A 22,095-nucleotide genomic window follows, 5' to 3' on the forward strand; every position below is an offset into this window, starting at 1 on the left:
GTCACTGGGACATGGCAAGAATGGAAGTAAAACAAAACATCTGCCGTCTCTTGTGTCTCTGTTAATCTGCCGAGGCAGAATTAGAACATAGAAGAAGAATACGCCACAGGAACAGGCCAACTCACAAATTCTGTTCAATACATGAAGACTGAGGGGTCAGGGCTCTCAGGCGTGGGACACTGCGGGCTGGCGTGCGAGACCGGAGACATTTACGGGGTGAGGGAGGGCAAGTGTGAGAAGGGAGCTGGCAGAGGACAGGCCAGGGTAACCTGGAGCGCAGTGGGACAGCGCAGCAGGTAGTGCTGCTGCCCACGGGCTCCAGAGGCCCGCTTTCGATCCCGACCTCTGACGCTTTGTGTGTGTGTGTGTATATATATATGTGGTGTGTGTGCACGTGTGTGGTGTGCGTGTAGTGTGTGTGCACGTGTGGTGTGTGTGTGTGGGCTGCCTGTGTCTATATATGTGTGGTGTGTGTGTGTGGTGTGTGTGTCTATATATATATAGTATGTGTGGTGTGTGTGTGTGTGGTGTGTGTGGATATATGGTGTGTGGGTGTGGTGTGTGTGTCTATATATATAGTATGTGTGGTGTGTGTCTATATGTGTGTGGATATATGGTGTGTGGGTGTGGGGTGTGTATGTGGATATAGGTAGAGAACAAGTTTCAGGGAATCAGAGAGGGGAGGAATAGGACTGATGGGCCAAATGGCCTTCCTCGCAGTGGCAATAAGCCAACACTAACTCCCGAGGTTCTGACAGGCAGCCAAATTGTCTGAAATGTCGCTTCTTCTCAGTGAACACAACTCAAGTCTGGAGCAGTGCACGCAGTGGCTCATCGCAACCAAGCCCCTCGAGTGCGTTGGGATTTCAGGAGCAGCGGACAGGAGGGTGGGGTGGGACAAGCGCAGTGGCACGCTGCTGGGGACCCTCACCTTCTCCGGCATCCTTGGTGTCCACGGTGAAAACAGCGGGCTTGTTCACCACCCCATGGATCAAACCGGGCCCGTAGGCGTTGACGTGACCACTGTTCACGAAGTCCACGTAGAACTGGAGGGGGCTCCCTGATTTTAGGGGGGGGGGGGTGGAGAGAGAAGGCAGAGCGAGAGTTAAACCACGTCCATAAGTCGGGAGGGGGTTTCCCCGCCATGCCTTTGCACAGCAAGATCCCACAAGCCACAGCCTGGGGCTGGAAGGGAGGTAGAGCACCTGCCCCGTGATACAGCCACGGGACCTTCTCCCTCCCTGGCAGTGGGAGTACCCGGCCAGAATTCCGCACCCTGGACGGCGCCCAGCATTTCTCCGACCCCACCCCACCTCGCCCCCGACCCCCCCATCTCACCTGGGATGTGATTGCCGTCATACTTGATGCTCATCTCGTGGAGGCCCAGCTCGGTTGGGGCGAATTTGACCGTCACCGTCCCGTCCTTGTTGTCCGTGATGAAAGGTTTGGCCTTCTTCCCGGAGGGCATCAGGACCTCGCCTAGTGTGGGAGGGGTTCGAAACCATCAGCCCTCCAGCCACTGAACCAGTCAGCCCCTCCCGTCGGCACAGGTAGGTAACGGCCCCACTGGGCATTCAACGGAACCGCTTCCGCCGTGATGACAGCCTTGCTCTGTGTACCCGCCCAGAACCTTTCACCCGCTTCCCTTTGCCAGAATTCCTCTTCCGCAAACACTCTGCTTCCACCGTCCCGTGAGAGTTCCAAAGACTCAGGGGAACAAACTGCACCTCAGCCATCTCAAACGACCTCCCAATCCACCTCGTTGTGGCCCTCGCACTTTATTTGTCTACCTGCGCCGAACTTTCTCTGCAATTGAACACAGAACAGTGCAGCGCAGAACAGGCCCTTCGGCCCACAATGTTGTGCTGACATAGCTAATCCCTCCCACCTACAGAATACCCATATCCCTCCATTTTCCTCTCATTCATGTGCCCATCCAAGCCCCTCTTGGAAAAGTCCCCAGTGAATTTGCCTCCACCACCCTATCAGGCAACACATTCCAGGCATCCACCACTCTCTCAGTAAAACACTTACCCCTCACGTCTGTTCTGAACCTACCCCCTCTCATCTTAAATGCATGCCCCCTGGTATTGGATCACTCAATAATGGGAAAAAGATATTGCTTGTCCACCAATGTGACACTAAATTCTGCATCCTGTTTTCCCTTCTGTACTGACTCTACGTTTGGAATGATCTGTCTGGGTGGCCCCCAAAACAAAAGCTTTTCAGCGTATCTCGGTACGTGGTCGCCCTGTTACAGGGAGGGATGTGGGGGCTTTGGAGAGGGTGCAGAAGAGGTTCACTGCGATGCTGCCTGGACTAGAGGGCATGTACTAGGAGGAGAGGTTGGACAAACTTGGGTTGTTTTCTCTGGAGCGGTGGAGGCTGAGGGGAGATCTGATAAAAGTTTATAAGATTATGAGAGACATAGATAGGGTAGACAGCCGGTATCTTTTCTCCCCAGGGTCAACATGTCTAATACAAAAGGACATGCGTTTAAGATGAGAGGGGGCAAGTTCAAAGGAGATGTGCAGGGCAGGTCTTATTTAAAAACAGAACGCTGTGGGTGCCTGGAATGTGCTGCCAGGGGAGGGGTTGGAGGCAGATACGATAGAGGGGTTCAAGAGGCTCTTAGATAGGCACATGGATGTGCAGAGAATGGAGGGATATTGTGTAGGCAGAAGGGATTAGTTGAGTTAGGTATCTAGTTACTAGTTTAATTAGTTCAGCACAACAGTTCCTGTGCTGTACTATTCTATGTGACGATAATAAACCAATCGCAGCTCCTGATTTTTTTAAGTGACCCCCCATACTGGATTCTCCCACGAGGAGAAACACCCTCTCCACACCCACCCCTCAGTCCCCTCTCACTCTGAACTCCAGTGGATACAAGCCAAGCCTGTCTGACCTTTCCTCACCAGTCAGCTGCCCAGTCATGGAGCCATACAGCACGGAAACAGGCCCTTCAGCCCAACCGGTCCATGCCGACCACGATGCTCCATCCAAGCGAGTCCCATTTGCCAGCGTTTGGCTCATAAACCTTTCCAATCCACGTACCTCCAACTGCCTTTTACAAGCTGTTGTTGTCCCTGCCTCAGCCACTTCCTCTGGCAGCTCGGTCCACATAGATACCATCCTTTGTGTCCCTCAGGCTCCTATTAAATCTCCCCCATCTCACCTTAAACCTCTGCTCTCTAGTCCTTGATTCCCCAACCCTGGGGTAAAAGATTAAGTGCATTCACCCGATCTATGCCCCTCATAACTTTCTACCCCTTTATAAGGTCACCTGTCTCCTACACCAAGGAAAAAAATTCCCAGCCTGTCCAACCTCTCCCTGTAACTCAATCCCTCGAGTCCTGGCAACGTCCTTGTAATCCTTTCCTACACTCTTTCCAGTAAGTCTTTTCTCAACTGCTTCTAGCGTGTCCTTAAATAAGGAGCAACGGCACACAGTACTCAACGTGTGGTCTGATGTCCAACACTGCCCCCTCCCCCACTAACCCAATCCCTGCAGCTCTCCACCACCCCCATCCCACTATTGCTTCCCTCTGTCCCAGAGATTGTGGGTGCCGGGTAGTAGGGTGGAGAGAGCACCCAGGGTTAGCCCTGCTCCCCAATGGCCTCCTCTCAAGCCCAGCACTGCTCCTCCCATCCTGCCGTGGGTGTACGGACCCTCCCCCCGCCCTACCACCCTTACCTGTTATCTCCCCTTTCTTGATAGTGAAGGGGATGACCAGGTCAAAGGGTCGGAGAGCAGTTGAGTCCATCCCGTTGACGCCCACCGGACGATCTGGAGCCTGGGGTGGGGGGTGGGAAAACAGTGCAACATCAGTGAGAGAGGCCGTCCACCGACCTAACCCTAACCCCCATCCAGATTACAAAGCCCACCCACCCCAGCAGGCAGCTCTGTCACCCAGCCTTCCCTCCAACTCCCACCACCCCGCCACCCACCCCCACCACAACTTTTGAGGGAGGGTCAGGGTTGGCCACCCCGAGAGACAGCCTGCCCCCTCTGAAGAGCAAGTGGGTGCTGAAGGCAATGCTTGAGGGGGTGACTCCAGTGCAAAGGGCTGATCGGCAAACAGGACAGAAATTAGCAGCGAGGTGGGAGGTGGGCAGGGCAACAGTTTGCACCCGTCATTCTCTAACCACCCCCCCACCCAAAATAGAAGATGAGATGGGGAAAGATTTGGGTGTCTGGGGGCACTGGAACAGACTACCATTCCCCGAGGGGGTTAACAGGACATGTGGAGGATGGATGCGAATCGCGGCGGAAGGGGCACACTGGGTCGGGGGCACAGGCATGTGGGGGTGGGGTCGCGGGAGCAGAGTCACACGAGGGTGTGGCGGGGGGCGCAGGTGGTAAAGGGCATTACCCAGCCATAATTGGGCGCCATCCGCTGCTGGCTGATCTGTTGCGGGGTGATCTGATCTCCTTCCGTGGCCTGTGAGGAGGATGCAGGGGGTTAGACAGGACCCAGAGGCTACCCCCAGACCCCGGTCTCCGCGAGCCCACTCCAACTGGCCCTCGCCGATCAGTCAACTTGCGGGAGCGGTAGCCCACCCCCTCCCAGGTCCTCACCCACTTCCCTGACCTGCCCCTCCCTGATCACCTCCTCCCAGAGCCACTGCTCCCAAAACTTTTTCCAATCCCACCTCCATGTCTGCTGACACCCCCTTGCTAAACCCCACCCCCTCCTCCATCCCAAACCCCACCCCCTCCCCCCACCAAACTCCACCACCCCCTCCACCCCAAACCCCACCCCACCCCAAACCCCACCCTCCCAAACCCCAACCCCCCTCCACCCCAAACCCCACCCCATCCCAAACCCTAACCCCGCCTCCTCCCCAAACCCCACCCCATCCCAAACCCCACACTCCCTTCCAACTCCACCCCAAACCCCACCCCATCCCAAACCCTAACCCCGCCTCCTCCCCAAACCCCACCCTCCCTTCCAACTCCACCCCAAACCCCACCCCATCCCAAACCCAAACCCCACCCTCCCTTCCAACTCCACCCCAAACCCCACCCCATCCCAAACCCCACTTCCCACCTCCGTCCCAAACCCCAACCCCCCTCCACCCCAAACCCCACCCCATCCCAAACCCCACCCCCTCCTCCATCCCAAACCCCACCCCCTCCCCCCACCAAACTCCACCGCCCCCTCCACCCCAAACCCCACCCCATCCCAAACCCTAACCCCACCCTCCCTTCCAACTCCATCCCAAACCCCACCCTCCCAAACCCCACTTCCCACCTCCGTCCCAAACCCCAACCCCCCTCCACCCCAAACCCCACCCCATCCCAAACCCTAACCCCGCCTCCTCCCCAAACCCCACCCTCCCTTCCAACTCCGTCCCAAACCCCACCCCCCCTCCACCCCAAACCCTAGCCCCTCCTCCTCCCCAAACCCCACCCTCCCTTCCAACTCCGTCCCAAACCCCACCCTCCCAAACCCCACTTCCCACCTCCGTCCCAAACCCCAACCCCCCTCCACCCCAAACCCCACCCCATCCCAAACCCTAACCCCGCCTCCTCCCCACACCCCACCCTCCCTTCCAACTCCGTCCCAAACCCCACTCCCCCACCTCCGTCCCAAACCCCACCCCCCCTCCACCCCAAACCCTAGCCCCTCCTCCTCCCCAAACCCCACCCTCCCTTCCAACTCCGTCCCAAACCCCACCCTCCCAAACCCCACTTCCCACCTCCGTCCCAAACCCCAACCCCCCTCCACCCCAAACCCCACCCCATCCCAAACCCTAACCCCGCCTCCTCCCCAAACCCCACCCTCCCTTCCAACTCCGTCCCAAACCCCACTCCCCCACCTCCGTCCCAAACCCCACTCCCCCACCTCCCATCCCAAACCCCACCCCCCCTCCACCCCATCCCAAACCCCACCCTCCCTTCCAACTCTGTCCCAAACCCCACCCTCCCAAACCGCACTCCCCCACCTCCGTCCCAAACCCCACCCCCCCACCTCCGTCCCAAACCCCACCCCACCTCCTCCGTCCCAAACCCCACCCCACCTCCTCCGTCCCAAACCCCACCCCCGCCCCTCAAAGCCGAGAGTCAAGGCGACTTGCCCCCCATCACTTCCCACCCCCAACTAGTTTACCTCCCTTCACCCAGAATCCAACTCTTGCACCTCCCCAAGGGTCTGAGGGACCTCGGCAGCCAGGAGATCCCTGGAGTAGGGTGGTGGGGAGGGTGGCGGGGGAGAACCCACCACCCATCCACTGCCCATCACCAGCCAGGTGGGCTACGGTCAACCACCCAACAGCAGTTGGTGTTGGCTGGCAACCCTGCTGCCTACGGCCACTGGTCAGCGAGCGGATGAGGGTCAGGGAGGGGGGACAGTGATCTGGCTCCCTCCCCCCCCCCCCCCCCCCCCCCCCCCCCCACTTACCGTGACCTGGAAGGGGCTGTTGGGGACGTGCTCGCCACCGAAGCGGACACAGATGACGTATTTGCCTGGCTGTGGGGCCGTGTAGAAGATGTCAAAGGTGCCGTCCTCATTCTCCACCACGTCCACGTCCACCTCGGAGCCGTCGGGCGTGCACACCGTGCAGGTCACCTTGCCCTTGCCCGCCGCCTTGGCGTCCACCGTGATCACCGTCTCCTCGCCGATCTGGATGGTGGGGCCGATCCCGGCACCTGGTTCGGCAGGAGGGGGCAAGGGGAAGGAACGGAGAGCCCCAGCACCACAGGTAGAGGAAGGGGCATGGGGTGGGCGGGGAAGAGGGCAAGAGGGAGAGAGAGAGAGAGAGGGAGGGCGAGAGAGAGAGAGAGAGAGGGAGGGAGGGCGAGAGAAAAGGGGCAGGGAAAGAGAGCAATGGCTTAAAATACTGTCACCCAGGCCAAGAGGAGGAAGGTAGAGAAGTCAAGGCAGCAAGTGGCTTCTCTACTCTTCCTCCCCCCCGCACCCAAAGGAACATACTGATCAAAAACTGTTCCCCACACTTGATCCCCACGCCAAAGGATTCCAACCAAAATGGCTCCCGCCCCTTCCAAAAACCTAATAAAAGTGGGAATGGGGGGCGCTGAACTGTTGTGGTTTCGTTGGGGGATTTCCCCTTCCTCACACCCTCCTCCGGGGTACCGATGCCCCACGAGGGTTAACCTTCCCCTACCCCCCTCTCCTCCCACTGATCCCACTCCCAACCCCTCTCACCCACCCAAACCACACGTCCCACGTCTGAGCTCCCCTCCACTCTTCCCCCCCCCCCACCACCCCACCAACCCAACTGAGCCAGTCAGATCCCACTCCCAACCCCTCCCACCCAAACACACACACAGAATTAGGTCTCAGTTACTCTACACTGTCGATCTCAGAAGGCCAGAGGCATCTCGTCCATTCAGGGAGTGGCATCCAATCTGCTCCCACCTCCCACCCTCTTTGTCGTCCCTTCCCTTTGGTCCACCTGCCCGGGAGGTGGGAGGACCATTGGTGGTGGGACCAAAAAGTGGGTCCATCCCAAACCTCATCCCTGATCCCTAGATGGCAGGGATCCAGCTCTGGGCTTCACCCAGTGGCCACTCAGCCCTCTAGCTGACTCTCCCTTCCTTCCCAGGATGGATTGGCCGGTGAGGGAGAAACGCCCAGCCCTTCCCTCTCCCCACCGTACAAAAGGAAGCCACTTGGCCCACTGAGATCGACGGAACTAGCCTCTGCTCGAGCAGCCAAAGCCAGGGGAAGGAACCCACCCATCACAGCATGCCTTCTCGTGAGGTGACAGGCACAGTCAACAAGAGCAGCTCGCAGCCAGCAGAGGAGGCAGGGTCAGAGGGTGACGGAAGGGATGGGGAAGAGAAACCGGAGGGGGAGACGGGATCGACCCCGCCCCAAAACACCACTGTGAGAAGAGGTCTGGAAAGGTGCGGAGGCTTTCAATGGTTGGGGAGTGCTGTGGGGTTGGGGGGGGGGGGGTGGGGGGTGGGGGAGAACCACAGGGGGCTCCAGAGGTTTGGGCAAGGACCCAGATGTGGGAGCCTCAACCCAACCGGACCCTACCCCAATAACTCCCTCCCTCCATCGGGTTGTGGCAGCTTGCTGTGCACTCGGGAACAGGGATAAACACGTTCCACTCCCCACAGCAGTCCCAGATGGTGGGAGAATTTTTATTTGGGGGGGGGGGGGATTTTGAAAGCCATTTTCTGGTTCGATATTTAACACAACAGTGGTGTCCCAGGGAGGAGTCTTCGAACGCAAAACACACGCGCTGACTGTCCACGTACACAAGGCGGTCCTCCAGAAGCCCGCCGGCTGTCACGCATGGCCACAGAACACATGCACACGCTTCATACATGTTAAAGGAACCGAGGTGGGGGTAGGAGGGAAGGGTTGGGGGGGGAGAGGGTTGGGCTACACAATGTCCACTTATGCTGGGGCCCAGAAGGGACGGCTTTTGTGTTGTAAACCTGCGCCCCCACCCCCCCCCCCCCCCAATCCCACTGTTACGCCCTCCTGCGTGGAGGAGGTTACCGGGACCAGATCGATCAGCCTGGTAAGACGGGGCTGACCTGAGGGGGTTCAGGATAGGGGAGAAACTCTGGGATCACAGGAGGTTGAAAGATTCTCCCCACCCACAATACCACCAGCGCAGCCACGCTCCATCTCCGACTGGCCAGCCGTCAGCTCAGCCCACGCCTTTAACCGCACGAGGCTCGGCAACAGCCTTGAGAAGATGGCGGATGTCCTCGAGGGGGGAAGTGGGCCCCCACTACCCCGCTAATGGGGCACTTTAAGCCTCCAGGAGGTAGCCCGCCAAGATGCGGTGCTTGGCAGGCCATAGGAATTATCAGACAGCAGAGAGGGGACCTCGTGGAAACATTTCAAATGTTGAAAGGACCGGACAGAGTAGATGTGGCTGTTTCCCTTGGTGAGTGAGTCCAGGACTAGAGGGCAGAGTCTTCGAATTAGAGGGTACCCATTTAGAACGGAAATGAGGAGAAATTTCTTTAGCCAGAGGGTCGTGGATTTATGGAATTCATTGCCATGTACAGCTGTGGAGGCCTGATCATTGGGGTTGTTTAAGGAGGTATCTAATTAGTCAGGGTATCAAGGGATATTGGGAAAAGGCCGGGAATTGGGGCTAGATGGGAGAATATTTTAGCTCATGGTGAGGTAGCAGAGCACTCGATGGGCCAAATGGCCTACGTCTGCTCCTTTGTCTGGTGATCTTGTGAGATTGGGACAGCCAAGAGCTGAGTTACCAGCAACTAGCACATTGGCTGCTGGTTCCCCAGGGGCCCAGATTTTTTTTTACACGAGGTAGACAGTTTCTTCCGACGGTTTGACTTGCTCTGAGGTTGTTAAGGGAAGGGGAGGCAGGGAGGCAGCAACAAGCTTTAAAAAGAAACACGCTATACAGGCAAGCAGCTTACCTAACCCGTGACCTCCGATTGACACTGAGGTGAAAGGGCAGAGAGCAAGGAAAGGTCAAGTGAGAATGTGCTCAAAAAATGTAATCAAAAATAAGCATTTAAACCAATAAAAAAAAAGTGTGCAGCGATGGATATACAGGGTGTGTGTGCGTGAACAGGGTGTGCGTGACGTTGTGGCAGCTTGACAAGCGGGTGGTCCGTCCCCAATCCCGGCCCCGCCCCTCCCCGGCATGCTCACCTGTCACTGTGCACTTGCTGGCGTCGCCCGTGGGGAGGGCGCGGATGCGGTAGGGGGAGTAGGGGATCTCGTCGCCGCCGTACTTGATGAGGATGGTGTAGCGGCCGGCCATGGCTGGGATGTAGGAGACGGTGTAGGTGCCGTCGCCGTTGTCTCGGATGTTGGCCTTCCTGGGCTTGCCCTCGGGGTCCTGGCAGGAGATAGAGAGTCACACAGGCCCAACTGGTCCATGCCGACCGAGCAAGCTGGTCCCATCTGCCCACGTTTGGCCCACAGCCCTCTGAACCTCTCCTCTCCATGGACTTATCTAGATGCCTTTTAACATTGCTAATGTGCCTGCCCCAAGACGTGAGGAGTTATCTCTGTCAGTCACATGTACATCGAAACACACAGCAGAATGCACCTTTTGCGCAGAGTGTTCTGGGGGCAGCCCACAAGTGTCACCATGCTTCTGGCGCCAACATAGCACGCCCACAACTTCCTAACCCGTATGTCTTTGGAATGTGGGAGGAAACCGGAGCACCCGGAGGAAACCCACACAGACATGGGGAGAGCGTACAAACTCCTCACAGACAGCAGCCGGAATTGAACCTGGGTCGCTGGTGCTGTAAAGTGTTACGCTAACCGCCACACTACCGTGCCTGCCCCAATGCTCAACCACTATTTCTGGCAGCACATTTCAAATATGCACCACCCTTTGCATGAAGAAGCCGCCCCCAATGTCCCTTTTAAATTTTTACTTAGGAGGTTAAGGAGGTTCAGCTTGTCACCAGACACTCCAACAAACTGTGACGGATGTACCGATGAAAGTATCCTGACTGGTTGCATCACGGTCTGGGACGGATGCACAGGAATGCAAGAAGCTGCGGAGAGTAGTGGGTTCAGCCCAATACATCACAGGCACATCCCTCCCCACTGTCAGTTGTACCTACAAGAGGTGTTGCCCCAGGAAAGCAAGGGTTCAGCCCAATACATCACGGGCACGTCCCTCCCCACTGTCGGTTGTATCTGCAGGAGGTGCTGACTCAGGAAGGCAAGGGTTCAGCCCAATACATCACGGGCACATCCCTCCCCACTGTCGGTTGTACCTACAAGAGGTGCTGCCCCAGGAAGGCAACATCCTGGTAAATCTTTTCTGCACTCTTTCTGGCTTAATAACATTTTTCCTATAACAGGGTGACCAAAACTGTACACAGTACTCCAAGTGTGGCCTCACTTATTATAAGGAGAGCAGAGAGTTTATTACTGTCACATACTCTGAGATAGTGAAAAATTCTTGTTTTGGTCCATGGAGACAGATTATTGCATGCACTAGACCATCAATGCACCAAAGAAAGCATCCTACCCGGATGCATCACAGCTTGGCAACTGCTCTGCCCGGGACCGCAAGAAACTGCAGAGAGTTGTGGACACAGCCCAACACATCACGGAAACCAGCCTCCCCTTCATGGACTCTGTCTACACTTCCCATTGCCTCGGTAAAGCAGCCAGCATATAAAGACCCCTCCCACCCTGGACATTCTCTCTTCTCCCCCCTCCCATCGGGCAGAAGATACAAAAGCCTGAAAGCACGTACCACCGGGCTCAAGGACAGCTTCCATCTAGCTGTATTCAGACTCCTGAACAGACCTCTTGTACGATAAAGATGAACTCTTGATCTCTCAATCTACCTCGTCGTGGCCCTTGCACCTTATTGTCTACCTGCACTGCACTCTCTCTGTAACACTATATTGTGCATTAAAACATAGAACAGTACAGCACAGGAACAGGCCCTTCAGCTCTCGATGTCTGCGCCAAACATGATGGCAAATTAAACCAAATCTCTTCTGCCTGTACACGATCCGTATCCCTCCATCGCCTGGTTTGTGTGACGGACTGGGCTGTGTCCACAACTCCCTGCAAGTTCTTGCGGTCTTGAGCAGAGCAGTTGCCATGCCAAGCTGTGATGCATCTGAATGGGGCGCTTTCAACGGTGCATCAGTAAAAATCGGCGAGGGGACATGCCGAATTTCAGTGGTTAGCAGTGAGGCGGGTGTGTGTCTCTGCTCTCCGCCCCCATCCCACTCCCTCCAAATATCTGCCCTCTTCCCAGGCTGGGAAGTGGGAGGAGGGCATTGGCGTAAAACTGGGCCCAGGACCCAGGCAAGGGCATTGGAGACCCCCAAGAGAGTACCCACCCAACCAACAGCCCCCTGCCTCAGTCTCCACATCTCCTCCACCACCCTCCCAAAGGGGCAGACCTTTACATTCACCTCCCCCCATACAACTGCACCCACCCCCCCCCCAAATGAGTTCATCCCTCACCTCAAGGAACAGCCCACACCCACCCTCACCTCCCAATGTATCACAATGGTCAACGAGTGGGACCGAGGGGTCACTGCCCCATCTCCAGGGGGAGGGTAGGAGCTCTGGGATCTTGCTGAGCCCGCACACCCCCCAACCCCCACTGGTACACAGAAAGAGGGGACTCACGGTGATCTGTACGGCCAGGAGGCCCTCGCCTGCGTCCTTGGCGTCGATGGTGAACTCCACGGGCAGGCTGGCAGGGACCCCGGTGGTGTTGAGGCCAGGCCCGCTGGCCTTGACCTTGCTGGCATCATGGGTGGGCAGAACCTTCACCTTGAAGGGGCTGGGAGGGTGGGGGAAAGGAGGCCGAGTCAGGAACCGACAGACTGACCGAACACATGCTCCCCCTCACCCAATGCTCCCCGTCCATCCACCACAGCCCCCACTACCCACTCCTCACCAGCCCCACGGCACACCCCCCACCCACCAATCCCTCCCGTCCCTCGACACATCCTCCAATGCCCTCTTCCTTGATTCTCCAGACCCGCCCCTCCTTCCATCCTCCAGATGCTCCCCTCTGATCCTCAATCCCTAATCCCCCCTCCCTCGTTCCCCATCCTCAAACCCTGCCCCTGCTCATCCTTCAATCCCTCCCCTCCCGATACGTCCTCCAATGCCCTCTCCCTCGATCCTCCAGACCCTCCTGCCACTCCAGACCTTCCCCTCCTTCCATCCTCCAGATCCTCCTCTCCGATCCTCAATCCCTAATCCCTCCCCCTCCCTCGTTCCCCATCCTCCCCTTCCCCAATCCCCATCTTCAAACCCCTCCCCCCCACTCACCATTCAATCCCTCCCCTCCCTCAAGCCCCCTCCAATGCACCCCAACCTCCCAGCTCTGGAATCCTCTCCCACTGCTTCATGCCCCAAAAGGGTGGGATGGATCCCCCACCCACTCACCCACCCTCCAGAGCACTACCCCACCCTCCCCCAGCCAGTAACCACCCACCCACCTACCTCCGTGGGATCTCCTGATCCCCATACTGGACAGCGATGGTGTAGGGGCCCTCGCAGGTGGGGACGTAGTTGACCGTCTTGGTCCTGTTGGGATTGTCCACTATCTGCACCGGCTCCACCACCCCTTGGGAGAGGGAGAGACAAGATCAGATGGGCGGAGGGGAGATGGCTCGTGGCAGGCTCCAGCTAATAAACAGGTAAATGTAATTGTAATAGGAGGATATCAGTCAGATTGAAGGAGTGCAGAGGAGATTTACTAGAATGTTGCTGGGTCTTCAGGAGTTGAGTTACAGGGAAAGATTGAACAGGTTAGGACTTTATTCCTTGGAGCGTAGAAGAATGAGGGGAGATTTGATAGAGGTTTACAAAATTATGAGGGGTATAGACAGAGTAAATGCGAGTAGGCTCTTTCCACCTAGATTAGGAGAGATAAGTACGAGAGGACATGGCTTTAGGGTGAAAGGGGAAAGGTTCAGGGAAAACTTCTTCACTCAGAGAGTGGTGGGAGTGCGGAACGGGCTGTCATCTGACATGGTAAATGCGGGCTCACTCTTAAGTTTTAAGAATATATTGGATAGTTACGTGGACGGGAGAGGTCTGGAGGGTTATGGACCTAGTGCAGGTTGATGGGACTAGCGGAGTAAAGTCTCGGCACAGACTAGAAGGGCCGAATAGCCTGTTTTCCGTGCTCTATGGTTCTATGGAATTAAGAGAGGCAGGAAGCGAGAGTGAGGGGCAGGAAGGAGGGGAAGGAAAGGTAGAAGGGGTAAACAAAGAAAGTAAGGGCCCCCCAAAAAGCCGAACCTTTGGGCCCAACGACGCTGACGTTGAGAGGGGCCACCCCAGCCTTGCTGGTGTCGACGTTGAAGGACTGTGGGACGTTGGCTCGGACGTTGTTCCCTAGGCCTTGGCCCAAGCACTTGACCTTGGTGGGGTCGACGGTGTCTCCCACGGGGACCTTGAACGGACTTCCTGGTGGGTGGGGGGAGAAAATGGGCAGAGGTTAATCGTCCCGGCATCTGGTGAGGATTCCACCCCCTCCCACCCCGCCACAGATCTCTCTCTGCAGCCTTACCGGGTATCTGCTGTCCCCCGTAGGTTATGATGACGTCGTAGGTTCCTGGCTCGTAGGGGATGTACTCGACGGAGCAGCTGCCGTCCTTGTTGTCCTTGCAGGAGATCTTGGCCTCAGAGGGGCCTTCGACGGCCAGGCCTAGACCTCCGGTGCCTGCATTCCTGCAGTCCGCAGCAGGACGGGGAAGGGGAGGAGAAAGGTGCAGAATTGAGCAAATGGATCTGTGTGGAGGAGGAAGGCTGGTTGGGCCATTTGGCCCATGGGGACCATGCCGAACACTCACACTGACCTTGCATTCATTCTACTCCTTTAAAATCGTTCTCCCCATATTCCCGTCAACTCTCCCCCCACCTCAGATTCGGCCCCTCGCCCCCCCCCACGCACACACACTGGGGGGAGCTGATTAACCCACCGAGCCCGCACGTCATTGGAAAGCCAGGCGTTCACAGGGAGAAGGTGCAAACTCCACACACACAGCAAGAGGCCGGGATCGAATCCGGGTCTCTAGAGCTGTGAGGCAGTGGCCCTACCCACTATGGAGCCCACAACCTCCCTGTCCATAAGACACAAGAGCAGAATAAGGCCATTCAGCCCATCGAGTCTGCTCTGCTATTCAACCACGGCTGACTTTGTTTTCATAACCCCCTTCTCCTGCCTTCTCCCCATAACCCTGATCACCCTCACCAATCAGGAACTTATCGATCTCTACCTTAAGTACACCCAATGACTTGGCCTCCACAGCCGTCTGTGGCAACGAATTCCACAGATTCACCGCCCTCTGGCTGAAGAAATTCCTCCTCATCCCAGTTCTAAAGGGACGTCCCTTTATCCTGAGGCTGTGCCCTCGGATCCCGGACTCTCCTACTGATGGAAACATCCTCCCCACGCCTGCTCTATCTAGGCCTTTCAGTGTCCGATAGGATTCAATGAGATTCCCCCCCTCAGGCCTTCTGAACTCCTTCGAGTACAATCAGTGCGGGGCACTACAAGTCGTGGCCAAGCTCTCCAATTGGCTGTTGCTTGAGAACAAAAAACAGCTGGGTGGCCATTGGCAGACTTACGCAAACAAACATCAAAACACAAGAACTAGGAGCAGGATTCGGCCATCTGGCCCGTCGAGGCTGCTCCGCCATTCAATGAGATCGTGGCTGATCTGGCCGTGGACTCAGCTCCATCTACCTGCCTTTTCCCCAGAACTTTTAATTCCCTTATAATGCAGAAATCTATCTAACTGTGTCTTTAATACACTTAATGAGGGAGCCTCCACTGCTTCCCTGGGCAGAGAATTCCACAGAGTCACTACTCTCTGGGAGAAGCATTTCCTCTGTCCTAAATCTACTCCCCCGATTCTTGAGGCCATGTCCCCTAGTTCTAGTCTCACCTACCAGTGGAAACAACCTTCCGGCCTCTATTGTATCTAGCCATTTCATAACTTTATATGTTTCTATAAGAAACCCTCTCATTCTTCTGAATCCCAGTCTAGTCCCAGATGACTCAATCCCTCCTCACAGGCTACCCCCCTCATCTCCGGAACCAAACTGGTAGACCTCCTCTGCACTGCCTCCAGCCAGTACATCTTTCCTCAAGCAAGGAGACCAGAACTGCACGCAGTGCTCCGGATGCGGCCTCACTAGCAGCATAACCTCCCTGCTCTTAAATTCAATCCCTCCAGCAATGAAGGCCAATGTTCCATTTGCTTTCTCGATAACCTGTTGCACCTGCAAACCAAACTTCTGTGATTCATGCACAAGCACTCCCAAGTCCCTCTGCACAACAGCATGCTGCAGTCTTTCACCATTTTAATAATAATCTGATCTATTTTTCCTTCCAAAGTGGATGGCCTCGCATTTACCAACGTTGTACTCCGCCAGGCCCTTGCCCACTCACTTAACGTATCTACGTTTCTCTGCAGACTCTCCGCATCCTCTGTGTGATTTGCTTTTCCACTCAATTTAGTGTCATCAGCTACACTCGGTCCCTTCTTCCAAGGCGAGAGGTTGCTCAGCATGTCCCCAGCCCTCCTGCACTGAGCCACTGGCCCCTCCAGGTGAAGGGTGATCTTGCCCCAAGTTTCAATTGTATGTACACCAGACACGTCCCTCACCACCACCACTACGCAGTTGCTCCCAAGCCTCCCCACCCAACCGCCTCTAGTTGCCCCGACGTCCACGGTCACCACCCAACCCCCAGGACCAGCGCGACTGGAGGACTGGCCACCTCCTCGTTTCAAGGCCTCCTGTGCTCAGACACCGGCCGCCCGGGAGCACTGCCCTTCAGAACGCTCGGAGGAGAACGCTGGTGGGTTGATTGGTAAGTTTGCAGACAACACAAAGATTGGAGCAGTAGGCAGCAAAGAAGGTTGTCTAAGGACGCAGCAGGGCACTGGTGAGCTGCAAAGTTGGGTGGAGCAGTGGCAGGTGGAACGTAATCCCAACAAGTGCAAAGTGGTGGAGTTTGTTAAATAAGGGTAGGACGTACGAAGTAAATGGCAGGGACCTTGGGACCGTTGATGTACAGACAGACCTTGGGGTGCAAGTGGTGACATGAGTGGGTAGGGTGGTGAAGGACGCACGCAGGCTGAGGCATTGAGTGCAAGGGTTGGGACGTCACTCTGCAGCTCTATGAAACATTGGTTAGACCACACTTGGAGTATTGCGTACAGTTCTGGTCACCACACGACAGGAAGGACGAGGTAGCAACAGAGAGAGCGCAGAAGAGATTCCCCTGGGTGTTGCCTAGAATAGAGGGCTGTAGCTGTAAGGAGGGATTGGACGGGCTGGGTTTGTTCTCACTGGAACGTCGGAGGGTGTTTATAAAGTTATGCCGAGTATATATAGAAGAGTCAAAATTGTTTCCAGGACAGGGAAGTCTGGAATTAGAGGGCACAGGTTTAAGGTGAGAGGGGAGAAATTCAAAGGGGACCTGAGGGATAAGATTTTCACACAGAGGGTGGTGGGCGTGTGGAACGAGCTGCCAGAGGAGGTGGTAGAGGCAAATACAATTACAACATTTAAAAGGCATTTGGACAGGTGCACGGATAAGAAAGGATGCAGGGTTAATGGGGGCAAATGGGATTAGTATGGATAGGCATGGACAAGATGGGCCAAAGGGCCTGGTTCTGTGCTGTTTCTATGATGCTTCGGGGAACATACGTCTCCCATTGACCAGGCGCCTCAGGCTGGTTCACGGTGAAGGCAGGCAAATCTGATCCCCTCCAGTCCTACACCCAGTCCCACTGGGGGGGGTGGGGGGGGGGGGGCGCAATTGGCCAGGCTTCGGCCGCAGGAACGAAGCTTCGCACAGAGCACCGAGGCTCACCTGGTCTCCACAGTGAACTTGTTGGGCTTGTTGGTGATCCCACCATCTAGTCCCGGTCCGTGGGCTCGAACTCTGCTGGCGTCACAGCCCTCTGTCACTGGCACCTTGAACGGGCTTTTGGGCACTGGGGATTCGTCGTAGGCCACGTCAATGGAATGTACTCCTGGAGAGGGGGGAGAAACGGGGGGTTAATCTGACCCTTATAAACACTCAGATCCAATGGGCCTCCCATTTTTGGAGGGGGTTGGGCCCCAATACCAGCCCCCACTTACTTCCAGTCATAAAGTAATACAGCAGGGAAACAGGCCCTTTGGCCCAACACGTCCATGCTGACCATGGTGCCCACCAAGCTAGTCCCATTTGCTCGCGTTTGGTCTACATCCCTCTAAACCCCTCCTATCCACGTACTAATCTAGATGTCCTTTAAATTTGTTATTGTATCTGCCCCAACCACTTCCTGACCCAACCCAACCCCTCCACTAATTAGAGGAGCAGAATCAGGCCATTCAGCCCATCAAGTCTGCTCCTCATACAATCATGGCCGATTTCATTTCTTCAATTTCATTCTCCTGCCTTCTCTCTGTAACCCTTAACCCCCTCACCAATCAAGAACCTATCAATCTCTGCCTTAAACACACCCAGTGACTTGGCCTCCACAGCCCTCCGTGGCAATGAATTCCACAGATTCACTACTCTCTGCCTGAAGAAATTCCACCTACCACCATTGGTCAGTTCGAGGTCCCAGTCCTCCCCCCGTTTGAACCCAGTGTGGAAGGGTCCGAGGTGTTGTAAATGGGCAGCAGTGATCCCCGGGGTCGTTGAGATGGAAGGCTACAGGGGGATAAAATCCTTCCCCCAATATCCTTAGCAATCTTAGAGTGATCTTACAATGGCAGCCCAGCCTACCCACAATGCACCATGGGAGGGAAACCCCTCTATCAATGGCTGCACCTCCACACTGGCCTGTGGATCTTTACAGGGTGACACCCACCCCTCGAACCCCTCCCTCTTCCAAAAGGCCAGGCCAGTAGGTGTCAAGGGTCAAAGAGCCCCCACAGTTTGGGGAAGGAGGCAGTGGGGGAAACAGTTGCAAAGTTGCCTCTTGACCAGAGGGCAAGGGTGGGTAGGTAAAACTGGGGAATCTCTGGGCTAATGAGCACTTGATGTCTGTCTTGGTGTGTGACCCTGGGAACAGCCTGTAGATCAGAGAGTCCTCTGTTACACAGCTGCTTGGGATGAACCGAGACAAGGACTCTGGCATCCTCTTAGCAAATGCACTCTGCAGAGAAATGGGTGACGGCCTCCTCCCCACCACAGCCATCCTGAGGGCAGTGTGCGTTGGGGATGATATTTCGACTGTACAGGAAGGATCTGGCTGGGAGGGCCCCTCTCACTGCCAGCCAAGCGAGGTCTTGGTGCTTGTTGGCGAGTTCTGATGATGAGGCTTTCTGCCAGATGGTTTGGACAGTCTGCTCAGGGAACCACCCTACAGTATCCATATCTTTATTAGTCACATGTACATCGAAACACACGTGAAATGCATCTTTTGTGTAGAGTCTTCTGGGGGCAGCCCGCAAGTGTTGCCATGCTTCCAGTGCCAACATAGCACGCCCACAACTTCCTAACCCGTAAGTCTTTGGAATGTAGGAGGAAACCGGAGCACCCGGAGAAAACCCACGCAGACACGGGGAGAACATACAAACTCCTTACAGACAGCAGCTGGAATTGAACTCAGGTCGCTGGCGCTGTAATAGCGTTACGCTGACCGCCACACTACCGTGCTTGCCCTGTCCCGCAGTTATCTGCAGGACGTTCTGCGCTGACCACTGCCTGATGGGCTTGTGGTCAAAGGTATTTGCTTGGAAGAATCTTTCCCACAAAGGACAGGTAGTGTGGAATGCCCAGCTGATTGGAAGGTCATCAACTTGGTGAAAGGCACCCGTTGGTCTGCCTGAAACCCGTTGGTCTCCCAGCACAGCAAGATGTCCGTAAGGGAACACTGCCGACGGGCACAGTCCTGGCTGCAGGAGTCTGTGCTGAGGGACGCACTGAAGCTCAGTGCAGCCAATGCAAAGGCTCTGTGGGGAAGGTCCACAGTCTGGGCTCCTTCCATGACAGGATATGGAGGGGCTGAGTTGGGTGGGGAAGCCCCCCCCAAACATTGAAAGGGTGTATAACAGGGCCACAGGAGTGGCAATTGTGCAATGTTGTAAAAAGGCCTTAACGCTACTTAACGTAATGACTAAACAACACTAATAAGAACATAAAAAGGTTTTGCACTGTGTTTTTCTTTCTGTGTACATACTTCACTACGAATAAAACTTATTTTTGAAATAACTAAAAACCTTTAGAATAATAAAACTTCAGGGATACCTGGGTCGCCCTCTCCCCCCACCCCAGCCCCTCCCCCTCGATGCTCACCTTCCTCAAACGGAGTGTACTCAACCTTGTAGGTCCCGTCGCCCTTGTCCTGAATCACGGCATCGGTGTGGGACCCTGAGGGGTTGGTGATACGGGTCTGGATGTGCTTGCCCCCAGTGCTGGTCAGCTTCCGGGCATCCACCTCAAACTCCGTTGTTGCTTCCCGGTAGACTCCTGGGGGGGGGGGGGGGGGGGGGGGGGGAGGCCAGAAATTGGAGGGAGACCAGTGTCAATACAAGGAGGCAAGGAGTCCCTGTCCAACCCAAACATCAACCCCCACCCTCTACGTCAGCCTCACACTGGTGGCTCGAGGGAGCGGGAGGGAGATGGATCCCGGAAGTGGGGGGGGGGGGGGGGGGGAGGGGAGAGAGAGAGAGAGAGAGAGAGAGAGAGAGAGAGAGAGAGAGAGAGAGAGAGAGAGAGAGAGGTAGAGGTAGAGCGAGCGCCAGAGAGGTAGAGAGCGCAAGAGAGAGAGAGCACGAGAGAGAGAGAGAGAGAGAGAGAGAGAGAGAGAGAGAGAGAGAGAGAGAGAGAGAGATAGAGAGAGAGAGAGAGCGCGCATGTGTAACTGGCAAGCATAATTAGTTCAGAGTAGTAAAGATTTTGCTCCACTGAAATAAAAATACAGAATGCTGGATATACACAGCAGGTCAGATTGCATTTATAGAGAGAGAAAACTTAATATTTCAGGTTGATGACCTTTCATCAAATCATTCTGATGAAATATTAACTCTGTTTCACTCTCTGCAGATGCCACTTGACCTGCTGAGTAATTCCCAGAACGCGCAAGAGAGGTAGAGAGAGCGCGCAAGAGAGATGGTCTGCTGCCCCAAAGAAGGTGGGGGAGAGAGACGGACCCTCCCCCAGAAGGTGGGAGACACGGAGTGGGGAGGTGGGGTGAAGACAGATCCGGTGGAGGGGGACCCCCGAAAGGGGTGGACGGGGGGAGGAGATGGACCCCAGAAGGTAGAGAGATTCCCCATAAGCATGGGGATGAAAGGCAATGCGCGAGAAGATTTCCTAACGCACTTGAGGGCCCCCCCCCGCGCTGGCGACTCACCCACTCCTTCCACTCCGGGGCCGTAGACCTGGACGCCGGAGGTGTCGACAGCCGGCTCCACTTCCAGCTTGGCAGGGAAGTTGGGCACGGGCTGCCCGCCGTACTTGATGGTGATGGTGTAGGTACCAGGGTACAGGGGGATGTAGGTGATGGTGTAGGTACCATCGCCGTTGTCCTGGATGTGGACCTCGGCCGGGGCCCCCGAGTCCGAGATGATCTCGATGGTCAGCTCAGCTGTGCCGGCGTTGCTGCAGTCGACCACGAAGTTGCCTGACTCTCCCGCCCTGGCCTTCTCCAGCCCGGGGCCAGATGCCTTGACTTTGGTCGCGTCGAAAGAGCCCTGGACCTTGGCCTTGAAGGGCGAGCCAGGGACGTGGGTGTCAGCGAAGAGGATGTTGATGGAGTAGTCTCCGGGCTCGGTGGGCAGGTAGGACACCGAGCAGGTGCCGTCCCCGTTGTCCAGGCACTCGATCTTGGCCTCGCAGGGCCCCTCCACTGCCAGGCCCAGCCCTCCTGCTCCTGCTCCTTTGGTGTCGATGGTGAAGGGGGCGGGTGATCCCACCACCCCTCCTCGCAGTCCTGGACCATAGGCTTTAACCTGGGGGATGAGGGGGGGGGGGGGGTGGTGAGACCAAGGGAGAGGGTCAGAAACTGAAAACTGTTGTTGCATGTACCTATATGAGCCATCTCCTTCATGTTAATTGTCTGCAGGACACCTTGAGCTGTCTGAGTGATTAAAGAGTTTAATTCCTGGGGTGGAGGGAGCTGTACCGGGCAGTGCCATGCAACCGTTTCCTGAGCCAGTTCAACGACACTTTGGCCGCCTGTTACTCCTGCGGCCGGGAGGAGACGGTGTAGCACGTGTACGTGGAGTGCGAGAGGTTATAGCCCCTCTTTACATATCTGAAGGGGCTGCCGCTCAAGTTCTGGCTGCACTTCAGCCCAATGCTGCTGATCTATGGTCACCCAGTGCAGCGGGGAGGGGTGGGGCGGGTCGCGCGGGGGATCTCCTGCTGGGTCTTCTCCTGGGCCTGGCCAACCTGGCCATCCACGGGTCCCAGCGGCAGGCGGCCGAGGGTTCCGGCCAGTCCACCTGCCTGCCCATATTCCAGGCTTACGTCCGCGCACGGGCATCCTTGAAGAGGGAGCATGCGGTACTCGCGGGCACCCTGGTTGAGTTCCGCACTCCGTGGGCCCCTCAGGGGATTGCACGTGTCGTGGACGGTGAGAACGCAATTCTTCCGTGAAGTGTTGCGTGTTGTGTTTAGCATGTGTTGTGTTGCTTGTGCGTTTTGCGG

The 22,095-nt window shown here is 56.2% G+C and overlaps 1 protein-coding gene across 1 annotated transcript in view; it reads right to left on the bottom strand.

Annotated features, from left to right (window-relative positions):
* Positions 1-22,095, bottom strand: part of LOC127566549 (filamin-A-like) — a gene marked incomplete at its 5' end in the record, with an annotated part of 60,930 nt that overhangs the window by 23,590 nt on the left and 15,245 nt on the right. The window contains 14 exons of the mRNA XM_052008963.1: positions 932-1,060; positions 1,339-1,479; positions 3,698-3,797; positions 4,377-4,445; positions 6,408-6,655; positions 9,386-9,409; positions 9,624-9,813; positions 12,096-12,252; positions 12,924-13,047; positions 13,728-13,895; positions 13,999-14,159; positions 17,317-17,479; positions 19,738-19,911; positions 20,798-21,395. Coding sequence (XP_051864923.1) covers positions 932-1,060; positions 1,339-1,479; positions 3,698-3,797; positions 4,377-4,445; positions 6,408-6,655; positions 9,386-9,409; positions 9,624-9,813; positions 12,096-12,252; positions 12,924-13,047; positions 13,728-13,895; positions 13,999-14,159; positions 17,317-17,479; positions 19,738-19,911; positions 20,798-21,395 — 2,446 coding nt within the window. The remainder of the gene's footprint in view (positions 1-931; positions 1,061-1,338; positions 1,480-3,697; positions 3,798-4,376; positions 4,446-6,407; positions 6,656-9,385; positions 9,410-9,623; positions 9,814-12,095; positions 12,253-12,923; positions 13,048-13,727; positions 13,896-13,998; positions 14,160-17,316; positions 17,480-19,737; positions 19,912-20,797; positions 21,396-22,095) is intronic.

The sequence above is a fragment of the Pristis pectinata genome, chromosome 43 (assembly GCF_009764475.1).
Source record: "Pristis pectinata isolate sPriPec2 chromosome 43, sPriPec2.1.pri, whole genome shotgun sequence".
In the NCBI taxonomy this organism is placed as follows: Eukaryota; Metazoa; Chordata; class Chondrichthyes; order Rhinopristiformes; family Pristidae; genus Pristis; species Pristis pectinata.